Source organism: Ranitomeya imitator, chromosome 1, assembly GCF_032444005.1.
Source record: "Ranitomeya imitator isolate aRanImi1 chromosome 1, aRanImi1.pri, whole genome shotgun sequence".
Lineage (NCBI taxonomy): Eukaryota > Metazoa > Chordata > Amphibia > Anura > Dendrobatidae > Ranitomeya > Ranitomeya imitator.
The window spans coordinates 326761577-326781724 of record NC_091282.1 but is presented as its reverse complement, the minus strand read 5'-3'; the positions used below and the strand labels follow the sequence as shown (position 1 = coordinate 326781724).

Below are 20148 nucleotides of genomic sequence, written 5' to 3'. Positions count from 1 at the left end.
CGCCCTTAATAATCGGGCTAGCTCGGCTACCTTGGTTTCGCCATTTTTCTGCAACTCTGGGTTCCATCCTCGTTTCTCGTCAGGACAGGTTGAGTCTTCGGACTGTCCTGGTGTGGATACTGTGGTGGACAGGTTGCAGCAGATTTGGACTCAGGTAGTGGACAATTTGACCTTGTCCCAGGAGAAGGCTCAACGTTTTGCTAATCGCAGACGCTGTGTGGGTCCCCGACTTCGTGTTGGGGATCTGGTTTGGTTATCTTCTCGTCATATTCCTATGAAGGTTTCCTCTCCTAAGTTTAAACCTCGTTTCATTGGTCCGTATAGGATTTCTGAGGTTCTTAATCCTGTGTCTTTTCATCTGACCCTTCCAGATTCTTTTTCCATACATAACGTATTCCATAGGTCATTTTTGCGGAGATACGTGGCACCTATGGTTCCTTCTGTTGACCCTCCTGCCCCGGTTTTAGTGGAGGGGGAGTTGGAGTATATTGTGGAGAAGATTTTGGATTCTCGTGTTTCAAGAAGGAAACTCCAGTATCTGGTTAAGTGGAAGGGTTATGCTCAGGAAGATAATTCCTGGGTCTTTGCCTCTGATGTCCATGCTCCCGATCTTGTTCGTGCCTTTCATGTGGCTCATCCTGGTCAGCCTGGGGGCTCTGGTGAGGATTCGGTGACCCCTCCTCAAGGGGGGGGTACTGTTGTGAATTCTGTGGCAGAGCTCCCTCCTGTGGTCACAAGTGGTACTTCGGCTGATTCTCTCTGTAAGCTTCCGTTGGTGGAGGGAAGTGGTACTGCGGCTTCTGAGTTTCCTCCCTCAGGTGATGTGGTGAGGTCGTTAGGTGCTGCTCTACTTAACTCCACCTAGTGCTTTGATCCTGGCTTCCTGTCAATGTTCCAGTATTGGACTTGTTTTCCTCCTGGATCGTTCCTGTGGCCTGCTGCTCTGCATAGCTAAGTTTTCCTTTGCTATTTTGTTTGCTTTTCTTCTGTCCAGCTTATCTATTTGTTTGCTGGAAGCTCTGGGACGCAGAGGGTGTACCTCCGTGCCGTTAGTTTGGTACGGAGGGTCTTTTTGCCCCCTTTGCGTGGTTTTTAGGGTTTTGTGTCGACCGCAAAGTTATCTTTCCTATCCTCGCTCTGTTCAGAAAGTCGGGCCTCACTTTGCTAAATCTATTTCATCTCTATGTTTGTCTTTTCATCTTACTCACAGTTATTATATGTGGGGGGCTGCCTTTTCCTTTGGGGTATTTCTCTGAGGCAAGGTAGGCTTATTTTCTATCTTCAGGCTAGCTAGTTTCTCAGGCTGTGCCGAGTTGCATAGGTAGCGTTAGGCGCAATCCACGGCTGCCTCTAGTGTTGTTGGATAGGATTAGGGATTGCGGTCAACAGAGTTCCCACGTCTCAGAGCTCGTTCTATGTTTTTGGATTATTGTCAGATCACTGTATGTGCTCTGACCTCTATGTTCACTGTGGTACTGAATTGCCTAATCATAACACATCCCCACCATCCTCTAGAATGTAAGCCCGCAAGGGCAGGGTCCTCGCCCCAATGTATCAGTCTGTAATTGTTTGTTTGCTTACTGTAAGCAATATCTGTAATTTGTAGGTCTTTTATTAAATAAAAAATACTTTCACGTGACGCTAACTATGATACATTACACATAAAATACAACAGAACAAAACATAAGAACAAAGCTCCAATCAGACGACAACAAACAACAACAAAAATCACAAAGAAATTAACCAGAAATGGAACCAAAATGGAGAAAGATCATGACCTACAAATCAGGGACAAGAAAGAAAAATTCCAATAAAATATAGACAGCAAAACTAAAAGACAACAACCAAAATACTCATAACTTACAAGAATACTGTAAAAATTATAAATAATAAATAGTATAAAATCATGTAAGATTCCCGGCCCAGCTTCATTCATACTACTATATACAACCCCAACTACATTCACACCGTCCTATTATATACAATATATACATTATAAACATATTACACTGAACTGATTTATACAACACCGCAAACACAACAAAACCCTACTGGTCCGTCCGGTCCGCTGGTCCCGAGTTGTTACTCTTACTTGGTCAGTAACGCAGATACAATTCCTCGACACTCTTGTCTACAAATGTGGTGACAAACTTGGAACAGATATTTTTGTTAAGGAGACCGATAGGAACGGGTTATTGGCGTTTGATAGTAATCATCCAAGGAGAATGGTCGGTTCTCTCCCTTGGAGTCAGTTGTTACGAGTGAGGAGGATTGTGTCTGATGAAGATCAGGTGGACTTGAGATTAGATGAGATGTGTGCAAAATTTATTGCAAGGGGTTACCCTGCAAGTGAGGTAAAAAGATATAAAACTAAGGCTGCCAATTGCTCCCGAGAGAGCATTCGGAATAGGATTCGGGCAAGTTCGACATGTGATAGAATCCCTTTTGTCTCCACGTATAATGCGGTGAGTAATCGTATTGGCAATATACTGAGGAAACACTGGACTCTATTGCAGCGGGGTCTTCCGGTTGTTCCTAGTTTTGAGACGTACCCCATGATGTCGTTTAGACGTGGACGCAATTTTAGAGATAAACTTGTGAGATCTGATATTGGGACTTCTAGAAATTTGATCCAAAGTACTCTCAGGACAGCCAAGCACGGGAATTTCCCGTGTTTGGGCTGTTCCTGCTGTAATAACATGTTGAAAGGGGATTTTTTCTATCATCCCCACACGGGGAAAAAAAAATTTCTTAAAGAAAGGTACACCTGTTCTTCAAGCTTTGTTGTGTACATGATTGTATGCCCGTGTGGACTCACCTATGTTGGTGAAACAACTATGGAGGTGCGGGCTCGCATCAATAAACACAAAAGCACGGTGAGGACAGGGTTAACAGAGTTACCAGTTCCCAAACATTTTTTGGAAAATAGGCACTCGGTTAATCAACTTAGATTTAGGGTGATTGATAGTGTCCCTATATTGAGAAGAGGGGGGAATAGGTTACAGATGCTCAAGACTAAGGAACTCCGGTGGATCTACACTCTGGAGTCTTTACAACCAAAAGGTTTGAATATTGATTTTAATGTACATGCTTGTGTTCGTTAGGATCGTGGGCTACTGTCATCGGTAGTTGTTTTTAATGTCCCCACCGCTAAATATGGAGTTTACTGTGGTGTGATTTTTGTTTTCTTTCTCTCCTTTTAGGAAGTTTGTGCCACAGTCGGCTGTCAGGAGGACGGGATGTATTTAAGCGTTACATGGGAATACGCATAGGATGTTGGATTACATCTGGCTCCCCTCCTTATGCCCCTCGGCTGTTGCAGTTGTATGTGCTGTGGTATATTTCGTTATGTATGGAGTTTTTTTTTGGCTTTTTCTTCTTCCGGATTTGTGTTTTCCCCTCTTTTTTTGTATTTTTTTGCATTGTTCTATACTTTTACATCATATGGTAAATAACTTACAATATAATATGTAGTTTATATATTTACAGCATTGGTACAATAATATGGGTATTATATGTATAGTGTGCTCCTATTGAGTCGATTTATGTTATGGTTAGGTGCTCATCCTGTGATGGGCAGTATATGTTATTATCTATTACAGCTGTTCCTGTTATAACTTTTTCCCTTAGTAATTGCAGCACCATGTTTTCGGATGAGAATGGTTTTGTTGCATCAGGTACGGCTGGAGTCGTTTGGTTGCTTGGCAACCGCTGCTGGTGGACTCCTGTGTGCGGCGTGAGGTGGGCGTGTGGCGCTCTCTGCCGCTGGTTGGCTCTTGTCACGATCTTGTGACGGGGGCGGTTCCGGGCAGTAGTGCGCCTGCGCGCCTCTGACGCTGCGGTACGGAGTGCCGAGCAGGGACATAGGATCAATGGTTGATGAAGCATTATACTCCTGGTCTTGGTAGGAGTTATCACATTGGTGGGGAGGTACTTTTTCGGCTGTATGGGAGCTAGCGATTGGCGTTGGGAATAGTCATGGCGACAGAGGAAGCTGGACAACTATTGGCTCTTTCTATGGACACGCTGAATCATGTGGACGGTGATTGGAGGACGCTACCATGACAACCCTGAAGCCGGAATTCGATTGTTTACGTGCCTTTGTGATCACTGCAGTTTTCTCAGTTTTGGTGGGCAATAATTATCTGCTCTGTAGTATGGTAACATGGGCGGTTGGGGCCTTTTAATGTAACATGGTTTGATGTTTGTTTTGATATAAATCTACACTGATTATTTGTTAGTGGGCGGCTTGATGGGGATTGGTGCCCTGCGTGGCATACACCCTATTTAAAGCCGAACCCAGGCACTGTATTGTATGCTTGACAAAGACCCACTAGGGTCGAAACGTTGCTATTATGGCTGAATAAATTCACTGGTTTTGGTCTATACACCTGGATGGAGCGCTGTCTATCTTTACTATTGGAATTCCGTATGGTCCTAGTGGGTTCCCTGGACCTGGACGGGCGCTCTGGCCTATGAGTGCTGTCAACCATTTTTTCGATTCTGTGCATGATGTCACAAACCCCCCTGTAGGAACATTCTATGCTTGATGACACAAATCCCACCTGTGGGAGAATTCTATGCGTGATGTCTCAAATCCCCCCTATGGGAACATACTACACGCCTGTGGGAACATTAACCCCCCCGTGGGAACCTGCTATGTGTGATGTCTCAAATCTCCCCCGTGGGAACATTCTATGCGTGATGTCACAAATCCCCCCTATGGGAACATACTACACGTGATGTCACAAATATCGCCTTCATATGTCAGAAAATTACCGCACACTCAGAGTTGATGTGATGCAAAGAATATCTCATAAGTTTATTATGTTAACAAGCAAGCTTGCCACCAAAAGAAATTGCGTGCAGATAGAAACCCGACATTTCGACCCTCCTGGGTCTTACTCATGGGGTTACTAGGGAGACAGAGAAACACTATCAGATATCAACCTAGCAAAATTAACAAAAAAGGGGAAAAAACACATGTACAGTAACATAAATGCATAATAATCATATATACACCATAGATCATAAAAAATAGACATTAGATACAATGCAGCCAGTGTTGGTCGTAGACTGCTGGAGAGGAGCAATAGTTTACAAATGAAATAAATAACAGAACATTGGTAATGAAAGGGTGGAATATGTAGAAGATAATGAAGATACTAGAAATAAGAGCTGATTACCTGATTCCTGATTAAATGTATAAAGGTGGCAGAAGTTAGGCAGTAGGAAAGTTCCCTCAGTGTATAGTAACTGTGATAAAAAATAGCGAGGTTATATAGGGTAACTGAAAAATGCAGTAGAAGGTGTTTCAGATGGGGTGCGTGGGCCCTAGCACCCTCCCAGCCCGTAAGGAATGCAAAGAACGACCAAATACTAAATATATTAAATACAATGGGATCTCGATACTGAATATAATGGGGTCCACCATACAAGACCTGGACGTATAGTAAGAAAAGGGGGGGTTAGCCATGTGGCATACTAGGAGGTACCATGGTCGGGTCATGGAGCACATATAGTTACCTTAATAAAGTATGAGGTAGGGGTATGGAAATCCTCAATGCGAAATAAAAGTTAGGAGGAATAGTCTCTGCATGCGTGGTGGGCCTATAGAACACATAATGGTATAGAGGGTAAGATGGGATGCGTAGGGGGTGGAGACCAGGTATTATGGTGGCACCATATATTGTCATGGACCGCATGTAATTACCTATTGCGGCGTGAAGTGCGGGTATGGAGCTCCCTGCTGAGCGACATTTGCCCGGTGGGATGGCTTCAGCTTGCTTGGTGGGCCTGGGGAAGACATCTATATGGTGAGGGGATGTTAAAAAGAATAGAGGTGGCACAGCGTAATGGGAGAAAATTACAATACCTGCAGCGTCCTAGATGGTTGTGTACAGCGGCGCTCCTGCGCCTTGCTGTGAGTGGCATGTGAGGAGTGAGGGAGAAGGCGGCTTAATATACCGTCAATAGAACCGCCATACCGGAAGTGACACCCTTAGTACCGAAAATGACGCGGCGCTCTGTCGCTGGGATAGCCACGCATGTGCGGTGGACACTGAATGTCAGTATGGCCATGTAAGTGCCAGTCAGAACTTTCTATGCGTGATATCACAAATCCCCCCGTGGGAACATTCTATGCGTGATGTCACAAATCCCCCCGTAGGAACATTCTATGCGCAACGTCACAACCCTTCCTTCGGGAACATTCTATACGCGTTGTCACAAATATCATCTGTGGGAACATTCTATTCGTGATGTCACAACCCCCCAGAGGGAACATTCTATGCGTGATGTAACCAATATCGCCATTGGGAACATTCTATGCGTGATGTCACAACTCCATCCTGTGGGAACATTCAATGCGTGATGTCACAATTCCCCCGTGGGAACATTCTATTCGTGATGTCACAAATCCCCCCCGTGGGAACATTCTATGCGTGATGTCACAACCCCCCGGTGCGAACATTTTATGCGTGATGTCACAAATGCTCCCAGTGGGAACATTCTATGCGTGATATCACAAATATCGCCTTTGGGAATATTCTATGCGTGATGTCACAACCCCCCCAGAGGGAACATTCTATGCATGATGTAACCAATATCGCCATAGGGAACATTCTATGCATGATGTCACAACTCCATCCTGTGGGAACATTCAATGCTTGATGTCACAAATCCCCCCTTGGGAACATTCTTTGCGTGATGTCACAAATTTCGCCTGTGGGAACATTCTATGCGTGATGTCACAATTTCCCCGTGGGAACATTCTATTCGTGATGTCACAAATCCCTCCAATGGGAACATTCTATGCGTGATGTCACAACCCCCCCAGAGGGAACATTCTATGCGTGATGTAACCAATATCGCCATAGGGAACATTCTATGCATGATGTCACAACTCCATCCTGTGGGAACATTCAATGCTTGATGTCACAAATCCCCCCTTGGGAACATTCTTTGCGTGATGTCACAAATTTCGCCTGTGGGAACATTCTATGCGTGATGTCACAAATGCCCCCTGTGAGAACATTCTATGTGTGATGTCACAAATGCCCCCCGTGGGAATATTCTATGCGTGATGGCACAATTCCCCCCTGTCGGAACATTCTATGCATGATGTCACAAATCCCCCCCCCCCGTGGGAACATTCTATGCTTAGTGTCACAAACCCCCTTTGGGAACATTCTATGTGTGATGTCAGAACCCCCCCCCCCCCCCTCCGTGGGAACATTCTATGCGTGATGTTACAAATCCCCCCATGGTAACCTATGCGTGATGTCACAAATCCCCGAATGGGAGCATTCTATTCGTGATGTCACAACCCCCCCCCTCCCCCGTGGAAACATTCTATGCATGATGTCACAAATCCCCCCCGTGGGAACATTCTATGCATGATGTCACAACCCTCCCTCGTGGGAACATTCTATGCGTGATGTCGCAAATATCGCCTGTGGAAATATTCTATGCGTGATGTCACAACTCCATCCTGTGGGAACATTCTATGCGGGATGTAACAAATTCCCCCCACCCCCTCGTGGGAACATTCTATGCTTGAAGTCACAAATCCCTCCCGTGGGAGCCTTCTATGCGAGAAGTTACAAATCCCCCCTGTGGGAACATTCTATGCGTGATGTTAGAATTCCTACTGTGGGAACATTATATGAGTGATGTCACAAATCCCACCGTGGGAGCATGTATGCGCAATGAAACATACCACCGTGGGAACATACCACGCCTGGCAAAAATTATGGAATCACCGGCCTTGGAGGATGTTCATTCAGTTGTTTAATTTTGAAGAAAAAAAGATCACATACATGACACAAAACTAAAGTAATTTCAAATGGCAACATGGGAATCATGAAAAACAAACAAAAAAACTCCAACACATCACTAGTATTTTGTTGCACCACCACTGGCTTTTATAACAGCTTGCAGTCTCTGAGGCATGGACTTAATGAGTGCCAAACAGAACTCTTCATCAATCTGGCTCCAACTTTCACCGATTGCTGTTGCCAGATCAGCTTTGCAGGTTGGAGCCTTGTCATGGACCATTTTCTTCAACTGTGGGAACATAACATACCATGTGTCAAACAGACTCCATTTTAAGATCTGAATCACACCAAGGTGAGGTATGTGGGCAGTCAGACTTGCCCATCTCTCAGGCTGCCAGTAAAACCTGGCCCAGATGCACCAAACAAGCCTCTTAGTGCTATGTGTACTCGAGTAATACTCCAGGTCTACATCACAGATGACAACCACCTCTGTGAATCATAAATAATACAGTGCCTCATGAAAGATAAAACCACATGCAGCCCTCACACTTGCTTCATCCAAAACTGTTTAGTCTGAGGGAAGTGTGACCACTGCATTCCATCACGGGCCGCTGATAGGTAGGTTGCAGTGTTTATGTGCCATAACAGTGTTACACATGCGCCAATATACACAACGCCAACCGCACTGGAATGATGCTCATCCTGCAGGTGAATATATGGTGTTTTTATTTTACATAAGGCCAGGGCCGTATTTGCCACTAGGCACTCGAGGGCACGTGCCTAGGGCGGGGACGATGCGGGGGGCGGCACCTGAGCAAGTGAGCAAGGTTTTGTTTTTGTTTTTTCACCTCCCGACCGGCCGTAAGCGATGCATACAGGAGGGGGTGGTGGTGGAATATGAGCCATGCATACAGGAGGTGGTGGGGAATTATGAGCCATGCATACGGGGGGATATGAGCCATGCATACACAAGGGGGGGATATGAGCCATGCATACAGGAGGGGGGAGAATATGAGCCATGCATACAGGTGGAGGGGGGAATATGAGCCATGCATATGGGATGGGAGGGAGATGAGCCATGCATACAAGATGGGAGGGGGGCATTATACACTATTGAGCATCATGTAGGGTCATTATACAGTATGGAGCATCATGTGTGGCCATTATACAGTATGGAGCATCATGTGTGGCCATTATACAGTATTGAGCATCATGTGTGGCCATTATACAGTATGGAGCATCATGTGGGGTCATTATACAGTATGGAGCATCATGTGTGGCCATTATACAGTATGGAGCATCATGTGTGGCCATTATAAAGTATGGAGCATCATGTGTGGCCATTATACAGTATGGAGCATTATGTGGGGTCATTATACCGTATGGAGCATCATGTGTGGCCATTATACAGTATGGAGCATCATGTGTGGCCATTATACAGTAATGAGCGTCATGTGTGGCCCTTATATAGTATTGAAAAAAAAAAAAAAAATGTGTGGTCATTATACAGTATGGAGCATCATGTGTGGCCAATGGCCATTATACAGTATTGAGCATCGTGTGGCCATTATACAGTATGGAGCATCATGTGTGGCCATTATACAGTATGGAGCATCATGTAGGGCCATTATACAGTATGTGGAGCACTGCATAGCAATTAAACAGTATGGAGCATCATGTGTGGTGGCCGTTATACAGTATTGAGCATTGTGTGGCCATTATACAGTATTGAGAATCGTGTGGCCATTATACAGTATGGAGCATCATGTGTGGCCATTATACAGTATGGAGCACTGTGGCCATTATACAGTATGGAGCATCATGTAGGGCCATTATACAGTATGTGGAGCACTGCATAGCAATTAAACAGTATGGAGCATCATGTGTGGTGGCCGTTATACAGTATTGAGCATCATGTGTGGCCATTATACAGTATTGAGCATCATATGTGACCATTATACAGTATGGAGCACTGTTTGGCCATATTTTTTTTTGGTTATAATTATTGTATATGAAACAGTGTGATCAGCAGTGCTAAATGGGTGTGGTTGGGACTTGGGTATGGGTGTGACTAGTTGTGAAATGGGTGTGGTCAGAGGCGTGTCCTAAAATTTGCCGCGACGCACTATGTGCGCCGCAACCTTTAGACCTCTTTCCCTTCTTCAAAAGTTGGGAGGTGTGATACTGCATTTGCCTGATCACAGCAAGTGCCGCAAATCCCATAGGGAATGAATGAAGCCAAACGCAGTGTTGCCGTAAGTGATCCGTTACATGGCAAATGAGGAAAAACTGCCGGATCTGCTGCAAAAGGCGACTTTCACAACAGCGATTCTTGCCAAAGTCACTTGCCGATAGTGTCATACTCACCAAAGGGGAGGCAGCACTAAAAGTGCCAAGGGCAGCAGAAACTCTAAATACGGCCCTGCATAAGGCAATGTCTCACATCCACGTCAAGAACTTACTGTTCTCTTGCTCGGAAAACAACTCAGCAATATAATTCTTTGTGCAAGCTCCTTGGACCTGTGCTTATTTTGATTTTGGAGATGACAGACTATATGTAATAGTATTTATTAATAATTGCTTACCTAGAAATCCACACTTCAGCCTAGGGACCCATTAAGTTCGGTTAACTTGTGTGACAATCCACAGCCGCGCATACTGCAAATCTGTGGCAGAAATACAAGGGTCCTCCACGAGATCCATACAACCGAAACAGAATGATCACTGGCCATGCCTGTGATAAGAGATTCACCCCTGTGGCCAGTGATTGGCTGTATCATTAACAAGTCTGTTGGAGCCAGTAGACCTGCAGCATGGGAGGAGTGGCGGTGGATTGGTAAATGAGTACACTGTAACAATTTTTTTTCATCTATTCTGAGATGTTTTTAGTAGACTGCCCCTTTAGCATACTAAAATGTTTTTATTCGACTCCAGATTACTGTTTTATATGTTTGAAAAAAAATCGCACCACGCAAGCGTCACAATCCCTAAAATCAAACCAGAGTCCTACAATTCGAAGGCAAATTGCAGCAAGAAGCTTGTGTGTCCCACCAAAGAGGCGCCAGGGAATAACCCTGATAAGTAGTAATACTGAAAGTTGCTACAGGGCTTTGAGGACAAGCCTGTGACAGGATTAAGGCTACTTTCACACTAGCGTCGTACGACGCATGTCGCAATGCGTCGTTTTGGTGAAAAAACACATCCTGCAAAGTTGGCTGCAGGATGCGTTTTTTCCCCATAGACTAACATTAGCGACGCATTGCCACACGTCGCAACTGTCGTGCGAAGGTTTCGTCGTGTTGTTGCGGACCGTCGGAACAAAAAAACGTTGCTTGCAACGTTTTTTTGTGCGTCGTGTCCGCCATTTCCGACCGCGCATGTATGGCCGGAACTCTGCCCCCTCCTCCCCGCAACTCACAATGGGGCAGCGTATGCGTTGTAATAATGCATCCGCTGCCCCCGTTGTGCTGCGTTGTCACAGGATGCGTCGGTACGTCGGCCCGACGCACTGCGACGGGCCGACGCTAGTGTGAAAGTAGCCTAATATAGATGCTGATGACTGTGATTAGATCACTATATATGTAATTAGAACAATTGATTATATGCGAATAATACCAAAAGGAAAGAAGATGATTAATAACATTGGGCAAGAGCCAGTAGTACCTCAAAACTGGAGTTGGTGAGTCTCTTTCATAAGGCCATGTTCACATATTAAGTATTTGGTCAGTATTTTACATCAGTAAAATAATGTCATTCGATGCTTGTTTTTCGGCCTTTTTGCATAGACTGAGGAAGAATAATGTGCACAGAACGATAAATAGTAGATCAACCTGTCCCCATACATTATCAGATTATCAGCAGCACTTCTGCAGTTGACACCGAGAGAACAATGAACAGTGGGTATGATTGTAGAGGAAGCGTCACTTGACACTCCCTCCTCCATCATTGCTTTCAATTGTATCGGCATCCAAGAGGATGCTTATACAGTTGAATGTTCAATGCAGAGCACTGGAGTGGTCAGAGCCGGCCCTGGCACTGAACCCTTTTTACTCACGGGTCCCATAACGGTCATGTGGTCTGCTGCTGTTAGCGGCACGTTCCTGGGTGAGTGGGAGCCCTAGGCAAATGCCTAGTTTGCCTGCCCCTAACCCCAGCCCTGCTTACACATACTGATGTAAAATACTGACCAACTACTGAACATGTCCTAATAGTGTCTAGTGTCCGACAGAGTCCATCCAATATTGCATCAAGTCTTCAATGGGGCACTGTTTCCACTCCTAATGTGTGGAGTGAGTGAACGCTCCGGTAAGTAGCTGATTGATAGGACAGCTTTGATGAATTCTGCTACCACAGGTCAGCATATCAGGAGTGTGCACCTGTTCTCTTTCACTACTCTTTGGCAAAGAAAAGCAGCATTTCCGAAACACCGTGGATACTGTGTGGACTATGGAGGCATTCATACCGGTGGTTATGAACTGTGGAGTATTGGTGGAAGTGAGAAGATCGCGCTACTGCCTGGAGCACTCTCACGCCACACATAAGGAGCAGAAACTGTTGAAGACTATCAGTGGGAAACTAGAAACTATTAGGAAGGAGACCCACTCTACCTTTGATGTACTACTGGCTCTTACCCCAATATTATTGATCCTCCCTCTGCTTTCCTTTTGGTTTTACATGCAGATGCTGTAATAGTCGTGATTACTTTACTACCGTTCAGACATCAGTACCTATCTTTATCCTGTCAAAGACTTGTCCTCAGAGCCGTGAAGCTACTGCTTTCAGTATTATTTTTAGTTATTTGTTCTTTGCAGTGATTGTTGTAGCTGTTTTTCATTCTGACCCAAATGTCAGCTTACAGATCACCAGTGAGGGCCAAATTGTGGAGTTACGCCCGTCATTTTACAAGCGCGCTTGGAGACAAAAAGACACCTCACACATATCCTGTGAGCAAGTCACTTTTATCTGATATATAAAAAGCCAAAGCAATGTTTTATACCATTTACACATTATGCATTTCAATGTAACTCATGTAGCCCCCATCATCACCCAGGGTCATACTGACCTTTATTCTCTCACGTACCCGGAGCATGTTGTGACTGACTATTGGGAACATACATGATAAGAAGTACAGTCTCCTTGAAGAGGAGACCGTCAGACTACTGAGTCAACAGATTCTAGTAATTCTAACACTTAAAGGCAAAAGGCACTTAAAGGCAAGGTAGTTAAAGGCAAACTATTAACCCTTCTATATCAATTTCCCCCTTTTGTAAATGGTATAACCTCTGCTACGGGGTCAGCTGATGTCCACAAAGGAGCTACTGTCTCATGGGTCTAGTACCCACAAGGGGACTTCCTACCTGCTTCACCCATCCACCCTCAGTGTGGACACTCACCTCCCCCGTCAGTAGTGGCCATACGGGGCCTATGATATACTACAGAAGGTTCAGCCTTAGGGTTTTTTTCTACACATACAGTGGGGCAAAAAAGTATTTAGTCAGTCAGCAATAGTGCAAGTTCCACCACTTAAAAAGATGAGAGGCGTCTGTAATTTACATCATAGGTAGACCTCAACTATGGGAGACAAACTGAGAAAAAAAAATCCAGAAAATCACATTGTCTGTTTTTTTAACATTTTATTTGCATATTATGGTGGAAAATAAGTATTTGGTCAGAAACAAAATTTCATCTCAATACTTTGTAATATATCCTTTGTTGACAATGACAGAGGTCAAACGTTTTCTGTAAGTCTTCACAAGGTTGCCACACACTGTTGTTGGTATGTTGGCCCATTCCTCCATGCAGATCTCCTCTAGAGCAGTGATGTTTTTGGCTTTTCGCTTGGCAACACGGACTTTCAACTCCCTCCAAAGGTTTTCTATAGGGTTGAGATCTGGAGACTGGCTAGGCCACTCCAGGACCTTGAAATGCTTCTTACTAAGCCACTCCTTCGTTGCCCTGGCGGTGTGCTTTGGATCATTGTCATGTTGAAAGACCCAGCCACGTTTCATCTTCAATGCCCTTGCTGATGGAAGGAGGTTTGCACTCAAAATCTCACGATACATGGCCCCATTCATTCTTTCATGTACCCGGATCAGTCGTCCTGGCCCCTTTGCAGAGAAACAGCCCCAAAGCATGATGTTTCCACCACCATGCTTTACAGTAGGTATGGTGTTTGATGGATGCAACTCAGTATTCTTTTTCCTCCAAACACGACAAGTTGTGTTTCTACCAAACAGTTCCAGTTTGGTTTCATCAGACCATAGGACATTCTCCCAAAACTCATCTGGATCATCCAAATGCTCTCTAGCAAACTTCAGACGGGCCCGGACATGTACTGGCTTAAGCAGTGGGACACGTCTGGCACTGCAGGATCTGAGTCCATGGTGGCGTAGTGTGTTACTTATGGTAGGCCTTGTTACATTGGTCCCAGCTCTCTGCAGTTCATTCACTAGGTCCCCCCGCGTGGTTCTTGGATTTTTGCTCACCGTTCTTGTGATCATTCTGACCCCACGGGGTGGGATTTTGCGTGGAGCCCCAGATCGAGGGAGATTATCAGTGGTCTTGTATGTCTTCCATTTTCTAATTATTGCTCCCACTGTTGATTTCTTCACTCCAAGCTGGTTGGCTATTGCAGATTCAGTCTTCCCAGCCTGGTACAGGGCCACAATTTTGTTTCTGGTGTCCTTTGACAGCTCTTTGGTCTTCACCATAGTGGAGTTTGGAGTCAGACTGTTTGAGGGTGTGCACAGGTGTCTTTTTATACTGATAACAAGTTTAAACAGGTGCCATTACTACAGGTAATGAGTGGAGGAAAGAGGAGACTCTTAAAGAAGAAGTTACAGGTCTGTGAGAGCCAGAAATCTTGATTGTTTGTTTCTGACCAAATACTTATTTTCCACCATAATATGCAAATAAAATGTTAAAAAAACAGACAATGTGATTTTCTGGATTTTTTTTTCTCAGTTTGTCTCCCATAGTTGAGGTCTACCTATGATGTAAATTACAGACGCCTCTCATCTTTTTAAGTGGTGGAACTTGCACTATTGCTGACTGACTAAATACTTTTTTGCCCCACTGTACATCATTCCATAGCTTAGGTAATACATATATTAGCGCTTTTACGGCTACATAAAACAATAAGCAAAGCAACAAAATTTGCATACAAGTCTGTAAAATACCAAAAATAATCCATCCGCTAGGCCGCTAAGCCAACTGGCTGGATTTAAAAAGGAGTCTCTATATTGTATTAGTCTCATTAAGAGCCTTAAGGAACCACGAAAATCTGAGTCCAAGTCTCACTTGTGCATGCAGTGTGGTGTTAATACCTTCCTTGGGTCCTGGGGTAAGGCTAAGTACAGCATGGTCCTTGCAGATACTGGGCTGTGTGCACAGATCCAACAGTCCAGCAGTTTTTGTCCTTCCGCGTCTTTTATAAGAAAAGCAAGATGTTGAATAAGTTTGTTTATCCAGTGTCTCTGTAAGATGCAAACATGCTACCACTGCCAGCAAGGTGATTAGGAGAACCGTCATTCTGCTGGTGAAAAGATCTTTTTGCAGTGACTGGCAAGGATCTCGATTTTTCCAAAGCGTTTGATACCGTGCCGCACAAGAGGTTGGTACACAAAATGAGAATGCTTGGTCTGGGGGAAAATGTGTGTAAATGGGTTAGTAACTGGCTTAGTGATAGAAAGCAGAGGGTGGTTATAAATGGTATAGTCTCTAACTGGGTCGCTGTGACCAGTGGGGTACCGCAGGGGTCAGTATTGGGACCTGTTCTCTTCAACATATTCATTAATGATCTGGTAGAAGGTTTACACAGTAAAATATCGATATTTGCAGATGATACAAAACTATGTAAAGCAGTTAATACAAGAGAAGATAGTATTCTGCTACAGATGGATCTGGATAAGTTGGAAACTTGGGCTGAAAGGTGGCAGATGAGGTTTAACAATGATAAATGTAAGGTTATACACATGGGAAGAGGGAATCAATATCACCATTACACACTGAATGGGAAACCACTGGGTAAATCTGACAGGGAGAAGGACTTGGGGATCCTAGTTAATGATAAACTTACCTGGAGCAGCCAGTGCCAGGCAGCAGCTGCCAAGGCAAACAGGATCATGGGGTGCATTAAAAGAGGTCTGGATACACATGATGAGAGCATTATACTGCCTCTGTACAAATCCCTAGTTAGACCGCACATGGAGTACTGTGTCCAGTTTTGGGCACCGGTGCTCAGGAAGGATATAATGGAACTAGAGAGAGTACAAAGGAGGGCAACAAAATTAATAAAGGGGATGGGAGAACTACAATACCCAGATAGATTAGCGAAATTAGGATTATTTAGTCTAGAAAAAAGACGACTGAGGGGCGATCTAATAACCATGTATAAGTATATAAGGGGACAATACAAATATCTCGCTGAGGATCTGTTTATACCAAGGAAGGTGACGGGCACAAGGGGGCATTCTTTGCGTCTGGAGGAGAGAAGGTTTTTCCACCAACATAGAAGAGGATTCTTTACTGTTAGGGCAGTGAGAATCTGGAATTGCTTGCCTGAGGAGGTGGTGATGGCGAACTCAGTCGAGGGGTTCAAGAGAGGCCTGGATGTCTTCCTGGAGCAGAACAATATTGTATCATACAATTATTAGGTTCTGTAGAAGGACGTAGATCTGGGGATTTATTATGATGGAATATAGGCTGAACTGGATGGACAAATGTCTTTTTTCGGCCTTACTAACTATGTTACTATGTTACTATGATCCAGGTGGGCTTTCCCTCAAGTTTCCCTGAGGTGAATGTGGTCAGCTGGACTTTAAAACGGGCCGTCAAACTGTGGATCTAGGCTCCTTCTCACGTGTCTGTGTATGACCACCAATCACTTGGATTCAGCTGATGTACGTCTGCACTGGCATTAGGATCTGGAATGGATGAAAACACATGTTTATGCACCACATTAAGTCTTTTCTGTAAGGTCTGGACATGGGCTGTCATAGCACCATGTTGCTTTTGTAGCACCTGTGGAAAGTACAGACCAGCCTCTGGCAAACTACTAAACAGGACTTCAAAAGGACACAAGCCTGTCTTTCTATTTGGAGTGTGTGTGACTGAAAAGAGTGCAAGAGACAAACACTCTACCCCGCTCTTTCCTTTGTCTGCCATGGCCTTTGATTTTCCAGTTTAAGTGTCCCGTTTAGTCTCATCACTTTCCCACTACTTTGTGGTCTATATGGTGCATGATATGCTTGCTGTACTCCCAGGACCTGCATGACTTCCCTCATTATTTCTCCCGTGAAGTGTGTGTCCCTATCGCTGTCTATGGTTTCTAGGACACCATACCTGCAGATCAGTTTTTTTTTTTCATGAGTTTGTCTGCAGTCGCTTTAGTATTTGCAAATTTTACAAAATAGGCTTCCTGCCAACCAGAGAAGAGATCTACACATACTAGGATATTTTTCACACACTCCTACCTTGGGTAGCTGTATGTAGCCAGTCTGCAGTCTCTGAAACGGGTAGAGAGCCTGAGTGTCGCTTTCTTAGGGATTTTTACTGTTTTACCTGGGTTGTGCTGTGCACAGATGAGGCATGACCGTACGAGCTTTGCGGCTGCGCAACTGAAACCAGGAGCGATCCAGAAGGCATCTTGTGTTGCTTGCGCCATGATTGGGAGCAGGGATCTTGGTATATACGATTTATCCTGATTCTCCCATACTCTTTCTGAGTTCAGCTCAGCTTCCATTCTCTCAGTGTTCCTTCTCTGTTTGGGCAGCTGGAGGGATTTCAGGACATCTAGGCTCAGTTTGGCTGGAATACGCTGACTCCCCGCCACCGTCCACTGCTCCCTAGGCTGCCTTGCTGCTACTTTAGCAGCCTCGTCCGTCCTTCTGTTGCCCTTTTCCTCCACAGAGTCACCGTCCGTGTGTGCTTTTTACCTTGACGATGCCAACCTGGACTGATAACGTCAATGCCTCCACTAATTGTTTCACCAGCTCTGCAATTTTAGTGGGCTTACCGACTGATGTAAGAAACGTTCTGCTTCTCCAGATAGGGCAATAATCATGGGATATTCCCCATGCACAATTTGAATCTGTGTAACTGTTAGCGACTTTACCTGCAGCAACTCTACACGCCTCAGTGAGTGCCTTCAACTCTGCCTCCTGCACCGACATGTGAGGAGCGAGTGGTTCAGCTCGGATTACCTCATGTGAGGATACTACTGCATATCCAATGTAGAGTCGCTCATTCTGGTGGTATCTGGAGCCATCTACAAAAATAAAAAAACCTCAAAATATGCATTAGGAACAGGTTTTTTTTTTTCTTCCCATGAACATATGTAAAACCCACTGTCTCCTGACTCATCAGTTCCTATGCAGTCATGTTCGTGCGTCATGTCAACGTCATGTCATGTTCTCTTTCCCACCTGCCAATGCTGTCACCAATTCCCCCTTTTCTGAATCCACAGGCAGATGAGTGGCTGGATTCAGAACATTACGTCTTTTGAGGGTGACATATTCAGGAATTAGTATTCGAGCACATTCAAGTCTGATCTGTCTGATCTGCCTATCCATGGGAGGCCCGGGTACAGGTATTTTGGTTGAACTTGTACGAGTATGGCATTAATGTCACGTGGGGAACAAATTGTCAAAAAGAAAAAGTCAGTGTGATCTCACATGCCTTTCAGTAATACAGCAGCTCTTACAGCATGTACACATGTAGAAGACCCTCTAATCATGGGGTCTAATTGTGCTAAGTAGTAAGCTATCGGTCTCTGTTTCTCTCCATGTTGTAGTGTCAGTACTGCGGTAGCATGTCCACCCTGCTCTGTGAAAAATAAGAAAAATGGCTGATCATAGTTTGGAATGTCTGACACAATGAGCAGCTTGAGAGAGTGGAAGAAATCAATTGCTTCTTGAGTGAGATTGTAGGGTTCTGATGGCAAACAGTCATAGAGTGGGTGCATCATTTATGAAGCAGACCTTATCCAAGGCCTACAGTAGGTCACCAAACCTAGAAAAGTGCGTAGATGCTGGTGTGACCTGGGTAAAGGGAGATTTGTATTGCCTGTTTTCTGTCTTCAGTCAGGTGTCTTGTACCTTCAGCAATACAATGTCCTAAAAATGTCACCTTTTGTTTGCAATCACATGAGACTCTGCAACCCTTTTCTGCCAAAAAAAAAAAAAAAAAAACACAGCAAGGAAACTGTAGCTTCCGGACATCTGGTCCGGGCAGCAGAGCAAGAGGTCATCCACGTACTGTAATAGTACAATCTGTGGATGAGGTGGTTGCCACTGCTCAAGAATCCCTGCCATCGCTGTTGAATAGATGGTTGGGGAGTTCTTTCCCCCTTTGTGGGAGGATCGTCCTACAGTATTGTTTACCTTCGTGAGTGAAAGACAAAAGATACTGACAGTCAGAGTGCAGTGTTACAGAGAAGAATGCATTTGCCAAATCAATAACTGTGAAACATTTGGATGTCGCGGGGATCTGTGACCGTACGGTGTGTGTATTAGGGACTGTTGAGGTCACACTCACTGTAACATCATTAATAGCTCGTTAGTCATGAACTATTCTGTAAGTGTCAGGGGAACCCTTGGGTCCTTTTTTTTCTTAATGGGATACAAAGGGGTGTTTCAGGGGGAATATCTCTGCACTAGAACCCCTGCCTTAACATACTCTTTAATATTCCTGCTCAGGGCCATTGATTTGACTAGACTTAAGGGGTATTGCCTTAACCAAAGAGGAGTGATTACTTCTCTTGATTTATCATGACAGGGGGAATGGGCAGCCGACCCATATCAGATTTTCCCCTTGCCCAAACGGTGTCTGGTACCTGACTCTTTTCCCTGTCCTCAGACATTCTGGTGTCAGGTGTTGCTTTCACTACTCTTGCCATATACACCATTTCTGCAATATTACACAAGTGTTTATATAAGTCACACATTAATGTCCAAATATTTATACCCGTATTTGATTGGGTAGAGTACCCCTTAAAAAAACTAAATTTGATTCACAAAATGTTACCAAAATAAAATTATATATATAAAATTACGAAAGATACTGAGTCATAAAACGGGGGAGCACAATGCCATAGGCCACAGCAAAGCACAAGCTTATTCTAAGAAAGTAGCAGCCCTATATAAATCCATAACTAACAGTTCCGAATACAAAAAGAAGGGATTTGAAAAATGCCAAATATCAATGCCAGTTGCTTGCGATAAGGTATAAGGACTGGAAAAGACAAATAAACAGTGACTATGGTTTGAGGCAATATAATGAATGGCTAAAAAAAACTATATATCATATGAAGACAACCTAGAAATACACAGTAACTATACCATCTTGTGTAAGGAAACTACTAAAACTGGCA

The 20148-nt window shown here is 44.4% G+C and overlaps 1 protein-coding gene across 6 annotated transcripts in view; it reads left to right on the top strand.

Annotated features, from left to right (window-relative positions):
• The window catches only part of ASPHD2 (aspartate beta-hydroxylase domain containing 2), a 161755-nt gene that overhangs the window by 97235 nt on the left and 44372 nt on the right, over positions 1-20148 (top strand). For 3 of the 6 annotated variants that reach the window (XM_069759043.1, XM_069759060.1, XM_069759052.1), the window contains exon 3: positions 3204-4388. The exons of the other annotated variants lie outside the window; for them this stretch is intronic. In XM_069759043.1, the coding sequence (XP_069615144.1) occupies positions 3204-3451 (248 nt within the window). In that variant the 3' untranslated portion in view covers positions 3452-4388. Of the gene's footprint in view, positions 1-3203; positions 4389-20148 lie in introns of those variants that run through there. 6 annotated transcript variants of the gene reach the window in all.